General features: G+C 48.7%; 1 protein-coding gene across 2 annotated transcripts in view; it reads left to right on the top strand.

Annotated features, from left to right (window-relative positions):
• Window positions 1-7,426: 7,426 nt before the first annotated feature.
• Window positions 7,427-8,673, top strand: part of Svop (SV2 related protein) — a 64,468-nt gene continuing 63,221 nt past the window's right edge. For both annotated transcript variants that reach the window (NM_026805.1, NM_001359214.1), the window contains exon 1: window positions 7,427-7,655. In NM_026805.1, coding sequence (NP_081081.1) covers window positions 7,621-7,655 — 35 coding nt within the window. In that variant the 5' untranslated portion in view covers window positions 7,427-7,620. The remainder of the gene's footprint in view (window positions 7,656-8,673) is intronic.

Genomic DNA, 8,673 nt, shown 5'->3' with positions numbered 1-8,673 from the left:
AATTATTGGGGAGGCATGTGTCATGACTTGCATGTGGAGGTCAGAGACCAGCCTCAGGAATTCTGTTCTCTCCTTCCACCATGCGTGTTCAAACCCAGGTTATCATGTTTGGCAGCAAGCACCACTCCCTGCTGACCTATCTCACTGGCCCAGTTTATAAGTATGAAGCTCAGCAGTGTGAGCAACGTACTGACATTCCCTATAGAACGTTTAAATTCCCCAGTCAGGAATCACACATATTAAACAGGGATCTTTTGTTTCTTTCTCTCCGTGATGTCTATTTCATCTTCTATCCTTATGGATTCAACATCTGTGCTGTGTGAATTCATTAGCATCTGGCCCTTGGGCCTGGCTTTTTTTCATTTAGCATAACATTTTCAGGGTGGATCTGAAGTGTAGTTCCTATCAGACTTCATTCTTTGTTGATGGCCATGGTTTGACGATCTTGATATTCCGAACCTCCCGCCTCCACCTCCTGAATACTGAGATTTAAGGTTTGTGCCATCAAAGCCACTTTTCATTCGGTCCTGGGAACCGGAACCTCAGGCTTCAGGAATGCTGGATGCTCACTGTCCCAGCTGAGCTCTACCCCAGGTCCCACTTCTTGGTTTCTGTGACTAGTGTTGTTTTTAAGCATCAGTGCACAAGTGCTCAGGTTCTTGCTTCTGGTTACATTGAGAACACACATGGGAGTACAGTGGAAATCTGTCCTGGTTTTAGTTCTGCTGCTGGGATAAAGTATCTGGGCAAATCAACTGAGGAAACAAAGGGGTTTCTTTTAGCTTACAATTCCTAGTTATACTCTATGTTGTCGGGAAGCCACAGTGGCAAGAACTTGAGGGACTAAGTCACAGCACACCAACAGTCAAGAGTAGAGTGATGATGATAAATGATTGATTATAATATAAAGATGAAATTTTAATATTAATAAGAATAGTAATAACAATAATATGACTGCTCACAGGCTTCCTTGCTTGCTTGGTGCACAGGTTAACTTTTCTACTCTGACACAGTTCAGGTGCCCCAGCCTACAGAATGTGAACACCCACAGTGGGCTTGGTCTCCCATATCAATTAAATTAATTGAGATACACAGTGCTGCATGCCTTTAATCTCTGCCCTCAGGAGGCAGAGTTAGGTGAATCTCTAAGTTTGGGAGATGAGGCAGATGGATCTTTAAGCTTGAAACCAGCCTGGTCTACAGAGGGAGTCCCAGGAGAGCCCAGACTGCTCAGAGAAACCCTGTCTCAAACAACCAAAAAATAAAAATAAAGACACACAGGGCCAGCTGATATAGACAGTTCCTACTGAGACTCTTCAAGAGTGTTTCCAGTTGGCCAAGATAATTATCATAGGGTTACATAATAACTCAACAGCATTTGAATCCATAACTGAGAAGAAGTTACTAACAAGTGTTTGCATATTGTGTCATACATATTATATCATATATGCATGTATATGATTTTCTGAGACAGGGCCTTAAACTCAAGAACAACTTGGATTCCTGGTCTTCCTGACTGCTGGGATTTTAGGCACACACCACCATAACCAGTGTTATTCAGTGCTGGGGATGGAAGCCAGAATTTCATGCATCCCAGCCCCAACCGAGCAATAGATGCCTTGAGGACAGAAGTGTACCTCCTCAACCACTCAGCTGTGGCTAGGAATCATGCTGCCAAAGGTGCTGTAGCACAGGGGTGAGGGGATCTGGTGTAGCTCAGGGGTGAGGGGATCTGGTGTAGAGCAGGGGTGAGAGGATCTGGTGTAGTGTAGAGATGAGGGGAACTAGTGTAGAACAGGGGTGAGGAGATCTGGTGTAGAGCAGGGATGAGGGGATCTGGTATAGCTCAGGGGTGAGGGGATCTGGTGTAGAGCAGGGATGAGGGGATCTGGTGTAGCTCAGGGGTGAGGGGATCTGGTGTAGAGCAGGGATGAGGGGATCTGGTGTAGCTCAGGGGTGAGGGGATCTGGTGTAGAGCAGAGATGAGAGGACTTGGGTAGTGCATAGGTGAGAGGATCTGGTGTAGTGTAGAGATGAGGGGAACTAGTGTAGCTCAGGGGTGAGGGGATCTGGTGTAGAGCAGGGATGAGGGGATCTGGTGTATCTCAGGGGTGAGGGGATCTGGTGTAGTTCAGGGGTGAGGGGATCTGGTGTAGAGCAAGGATGAGGGGATCTGGTTAGCTCAGGGGTGAGGGGATCTGGTGTAGACAGGGGTGAGGGGATCTGGTGTGGAGCAGAGATGAGGGGAACTAGTGTAGAACAGGGGTGAGGAGATCTGGTGTGGAGCAGGGATGAGGGGATCTGGTGTAGCTCAGGGGTGAGGGGATCTGGTGTAGCTCAGGGGTGAGGGGATCTGGTGTAGAGCAGGGATGAGAGGATCTGGTGTAGCTCAGGGGTGAGGGGATCTGGTGTAGCTCAGGGGTGAGGGGATCTGGTGTAGAGCAGGGATGAGAGGATCTGGTGTAGCTCAGGGGTGAGGGGATCTGGTGTAGAGCAGGGGTGAGGGGATCTGGTGTGGAGCAGAGATGAGGGGATCTGGTGTAGCTCAGGGGTGAGGGGATCTGGTGTAGAGCAGGGGTGAAGGGATCTGGTGTAGAGCAGAGATGAGGGGATCTGGTGTAGCTCAGGGGTGAGGGGATCTGGTGTAGCTCAGGGGTGAGGGGATTTGGTGTAGAGCAGGGGTGAGGGGATCTGGTGTAGCTCAGGGTGAGGGGATCTGGTGTAGAGCAGGGGTGAGGGGATCTGGTGTGGAGCAGAGATGAGAGGACCTGGGTAGTGCATGGGTGAGAGGATCTGGTGTAGTGTAGAGATGAGGGGAACTAGTGTAGAACGGGGTGAGGAGATCTGGTGTAGAGCAGGGATGAGGGGATCTGGTGTAGTGTAGAGGTGAAGGGATCTGGTGTAGCTTAGGGGTGAAGGGATCTGGTGTAGGGCAGAGGTGAGAGGATCTGGTGTACCTCAGAGGTGAGGCAGACTTGAGCATGGGTGGAACAAGCTGTGACAAATAAATATGAGGTAAAGGGAAGCCGTGACAGGGTAGGGAGAAGGTCAGTGCGTAAAACACTGGTTTGCAACCATAAAGGCCACAGTTTGACTCCCCAGAACCCATACATGCTAGATGGGAGTGGGGAAATCCCTGAAGTCCTGGTGTGCCGGAGGCGGGTACAAGTGTCTGAGTTAAGTTTCCATTGCTGTGAACAGACACCATGACCAAGGCAACTCTATATAAAAAAAGAAAAGAAAGAAAGATTTATTTATTGTTATATGTAAGTACATTGTAACTGTCTTCAGACACACCAGAAGAGGGAGTCAGACCTCATTATGGATGGTTGTGAATCACCATGTGGTTGCTGGGATTTGAACTCAGGACCTTCGGAAGAGGAGTCAGTGCTCTTAACCGCTTGAGCTGAGCTATCTCTCCAGCCCAAGGAAACTCTTATAAGGACAGCATTTAATTGGGGCTGGCTTACACGTTCAGTGGTTCAGTCCATTATCGTCACGGTGGGACACATGGCAGCATCCATGCAGGCATGGTGCTGGAGGAGCTGACAGTTCTACATCCTGTTCTGAAGACAAACAGAGGACTGCCTTCCAGGCAGCTAGGAGGAAGGTCTCAAAGCCCACTTGCACAGTGACATGCATCCTTCAATGACACCACACCTCCTAATAGTGTCACTCTGTGGGCCAATCATACACAAACCACCACAGCAAGGAATCCCAAAACTAAGAGAGTAGACAGACTGGCTAGAACAGCTAGCTCTGGATTCAAGTAAAAATGTCAGTAAACGGGTCAGGTCAGGTCAGGGTTAGCAAATGGGTCAAATAAGGACTAGTTACCTTAAAGAGAACCATCAAGGAAGGTAATGAGTGTCACACACACAAATGCATCCCCCTGCATGCACACGTGAAACGACACACATATGAACACGGCATGTACACACACACACACACACACACACACACACACACACGAGCAGGTCAGTGCCTGAGGAGGCCAGAAGAGGGTGTCAGAACCTGTGGTTCTCTAGTTACAGAGAGTTGTGAGCCACTTGATGTGGGTCCTGGGAACTGAACTAGAGTCCTGGTCTCCAGGCCCCAGTATTTTGCTTTTGATGGTTCATGTGGATTTCAGCTCCTCCCTGCCTCCTGGCTGTGTCGCTGCAGGCTGCTTTTCTTTGTCACTGGCTTCTACAATACTGTTGTCATCTCATCCTAGACTAGATGAGCATTGACTGACATCTCTGAAAATTTGGGGTATTAAAAAAAGCAAAGCACACCTTTTTACCTTTGAAGTGTTGTTCATCTGGGCATTTTCCACGGCAATGCAAGCTACCACACTACACTTATTTTCTGTCTTCAACTTATTTTAGTTGGCCCACATTTTCAGTAACTTGGCATGTTCGATTAACCCCACAAAGCATGATTTTGCTTGGGAATCTCAAAGAAAGCCTGGAACCTGAGGGGCACAGTCCCCAGAAACGGAGCTGTAGCTTCAGATCTACCCCTATCTGGCCCGAGTGTCTCTGTGCGAGTTAGTTCCTGTTCTGAGACCTGTTCCCTCATCTGACACATGAGGACGGAGCAGGACCTGTCCCACGGGAATGTTTGTGATGCATCTTGGGAACAAGAGAGGTGAAGAACACCCTGGGTATTTGAGACACCCTGCTCTGGACTGTCAAGGTTTTTGTTTGGTTGTTTCTAGTTTTTGTTGTTTCCACTTCATCTAACTTAATTTTTTCATTGTCTGTGTGTCTGTGAGTCTGTGCGTCTGTGCAGATGTGTGTAGAAGAGCATCAGATCCCCTGGAACTAGAGTTACAAGCAGTTGTGAGCCACCTAAAAGTGGGTGCTGGGAACTGAACTCCGGTCCTCTGGAAGAGCAGCAAGTGCTCTTAACCATGGAGCCACCTCTCTCGTCCCTTGGCTTTTATGTTTTTGAGACAAGGTCTCTCTCTGTTGACCTAGCTGGCCTCAAACTCATGGCTAACCTCCTGCCTCAGTCTATCAAGGCTGAGGATCACAGGACTGGTCCGAGGTTCTTAAGTGTGTGCTGTCATTCTGTCTGTATGTATCTATGTCTGTCTGACTGCCTGGATCTCTCAGATTGGTGTCCTTGTACTATATACCAACTCCTTTTCCACTTTGTTAATACTAAAATAAATAAATAAATGAATAAACAGATAAATGAATGAACAAGATGGTTGTGGGGAAGGGACCTTTGCAGGAAATTTGATGATACTGTGAACCCTGAACTTACATTGCTTACTGGTAAAACCTTTCTCTAGTTGTGTGGCTCAGCCTTAGTACACACCTTTAATTCCTCTGTCTGGAATGCAGACACACTCTTAGTGCATACCCAAACAATAAAGGTAAAGTTAGTTTGTAGAAGGAAGCAGACATGCTTGAAAGTGAAGTCTAATTGAGTGGCAGACAAAGTGACGAATCACAGAAAGATTTGACAGAATAGGATATGCCCAACTTTCAGAAGAGATGGACATAGAGGTGACTTAATAGAGAGCAGCTCAGAGAAAAAGGTGAAGAGGCAGCTTTACAGAGACAGGTTGCAGAGAAGACAAGCTAGACACAGGTGGAGACAGAATGAGCCAGAGAATGAGAAGGAGCCAGAAGATTAGAAAAAAAAATCTCTTCCAAAGTTAGTATGAAGCCAAGCTGAGTGTTTCAGGAGAAACCATAAGAAACCAGATCGAATCAATCAGCTTGGAGCGGAGTTTGAGCCAGAACTGCTGAGTGGACCACCCAGCCAGAGTTCAGAAAGAGCTAGAAAGGGTGAGCTTATTCAGCAGCAAGTCTCAGATGCTGAAAACATTTCTAGGTCTAGATTAGATTGAACAGAGACTAGAAGCTTCCAGGACCAGGCCTAGGTTAGCAGACAGGGGCAGTAAACGTCAGAGACAACAATCATTTCTGGCAAATAATAGCTTCTTTTACAGGGGACTGGAGAGATGGTTGAGAGTACTGGCTGCTTTTCCAGAGGACCTGAATTTGGCTCCCAGCATCCACATGGTTGCTCATCACCAGCTGTATCTTCAGCTCTAGGGGATCTAACGCCCTCTTCTGGTCTCTGTAAGTATATGCATGTGCATGAGGCACACATACTATAAGTGCAGTCAAACAGCCATACACATACTATAAATATAAAGGTGGTGGGGGCTGGAGAGATGGCTCAGCAGCTAAGAACACTTGCTGCTCTTCCAGACGGCCTGTATCAGGGGCCTGAAACTCAAAGACTAGGGAATCAAATACCCTCTCCTGGCTTCTAGAGGTACCCTACTCCCCCAACAGGCATGAACATATATACGTACACACACATACACAGAACTTATAAAACATTAGGAAAGAACGTTCCTCTCTTCCTTCTGTCCCTGTGATCCTCCATCCAGTCATGGCTCTTGTCCATGGGAAGCATGGAAGTCACCATCTTGGAAGGTGAATATTTTTCTCCTTTCTCCACTTATTCACACCAGAGCCTGGAGTTCTCTAGGCTTCTGAGGAGCTATTTAAATGTACAGACAGCAGACCCACACCCAGGGGGCTTCATGGTCTTGGATGGAGTCAACTGATTATGCACAACTCTCTCTCTCTCTCTCTCTCTCTCTCTCTCTCTCTCTCTCTCTCTCTCTCCCAACAGCATCTCACCTCGTAGCCCTATCTGGCCCGGATCCCACAGAGATTCACCTGCCTCTGTCTCCAACTGCTGGGGATCCAAGTTGTGTACCACCATGCCTGGCTTGTTTAACTTTTGAGATGTGGTTTGATATGTGCCCCATCTGTCCCCAAGCTTTCTGGTAACCCAGGCAGCCTTTGAACTCACGATCCTCCTGCTTCGCCCTTCCTGTGCCACCACACCCAGGCATGATGGATGTTCACCCAGCATGCTCTTATGTGTCAGGCACATGCCTCTGGGCACTTGAGATGCATTTGAGAAAATTCAAGGAGCTCAAGGGAGGGTGGAGAATCTTCATTCAAAGGGAAGGGCATCAAGGCAGGGACTCTGCTGTTTACTTCTGAATCACAGGCCGCAAAGATCACAACGCTGGCTGAGTAACTGAGTTACCCTTCCGCCTTCTAGCCTTCAGTACCCAACAGGATCCTTTTCTGGGCCCTCAGCTCTGTGATAACAATCTTTTCAAACTGTTCTGCCATCAGCGTGCTACAGTGCCTGGTGGCACCTAATAGGTGCAGTGTAATACGTGGAGTACATTTCCAGAAATCTATACTCCGTTCTAGAGCTTAAGCTTCCGGGACATCAAACGGACATTAATCAATTCGTACAAATACTCAGGGAGGGAGGCTTCTTCTGGACGGTCGGGGTGTCCCGCAGACACCCCAATCAGAGGACCGTGGGCTCCTGGGAGCAGCAGGGCTCGCCCCGCCCCCTCCACCGCGCAGCCCTCCCCTCGTCCTCCGCCCACTCCTGTCGGTCTCCCGGCGGTGGCAGCGGCTGGCTTTGTCTCCCGGGCAGGGCTCCCTCCCCCAGCAGCTAGCTGCCCAGCGAGGAAGCGGTAGAGCTGTCCAGCATCCCGGTGCTGAAAGCCGGAGCACCGGCCCTTGCTCCACCATGTAAGGGTCATGCCCAGGCTCGCCCTGGCGCACCGCGGACATGGAGGAGGATCTGTTCCAGCTCAGGCAGTTGCCGTGAGTACCGCGGGGGGCGAAGGGAGGCTGGCAGGGCGCCCTTTAGAAGAGCAAAGCCTGCAGGGGTGCATCCCCGCACGGCCTCTTGGATTGGAAAATGCTGTTACAGACGGAAGAATTGGGCCTGGAGGAGACAAGCCATTTTCTCAGCCCAGCTTCTGTTTCTCATTCATTTCCCTACCCCCCCCCCCCCAAGATCTGTCAGGACCTTGTGGGAATCCTTAGTTTCTGTGTTTTCCCTTGGAAATCGCTCTCAACCCCGAAGGGGGTTTGAGGTCTAGGCTGTGAGAATGCATTGGATGCTGTTTGGAAATGTGGGCTGAATTGACAAGGGCTGACATCTGTCCCTTTCCAGCCTTTCTCCTATACTATGCAATTCCTGATTTTTCCCCCCTACAAGGTCTTTCGGAAAGGAACGGTGTGAGGTTGCAAACTGCTTTCTAAACAGCACGTATGCTTTCCTAGAGGAGAGGCTGTTTGTGTAGCACGTGAATGAGACGGCTTGTGAGTCCTGGCTTGAGACTCTTGTCTTCTGAATGAAAGGTTGGGGGGGGGGTAGCTAGCTGGAGTATGCTTTGGCTTGGACACACCAGGAATGCATTCCTTTGAGGTTGGAAAATTTCTGGGGATACCTACTTCACTGAGAATCTTGTGGGAACCACAGAGAGGCAGTGGAAAAGACAGAGAGGCCTTCAGAGGTATTTACAGATAGCTTTCCTGCCACAGCAATGGTGTTTTGTTAAAGCAAATTCCAGGATTCCCGTTTTAATTTTTAACTGGCAGGTGGAAGTCAATTCTGCTTGGGTCTGTTGAGAAGGACTGGGTATTGTTAGCATGTGTAACTTTAAAAATGGTGTGCCCCCCCAAACCTCAAGCCACGGAGGAACCCTCTCAAGTGACTTTTAGTGTGACTGGTCTGGCTCTCTGAGACTCTTGAGTGTTTGTGGGGGTTGCCATATTTACTTCTCAATTCGGTCAAATTATTTTTCATTACACAGCTTTCAGGAATTAAAATTGT

This window comes from Mus musculus, chromosome 5 (assembly GCF_000001635.26).
Source record: "Mus musculus strain C57BL/6J chromosome 5, GRCm38.p6 C57BL/6J".
Classification (NCBI taxonomy): Eukaryota; Metazoa; Chordata; class Mammalia; order Rodentia; family Muridae; genus Mus; species Mus musculus.
The sequence above is the reverse complement of the archived record's forward strand: the minus strand, read 5'-3'. Positions and strand labels throughout refer to the sequence as shown.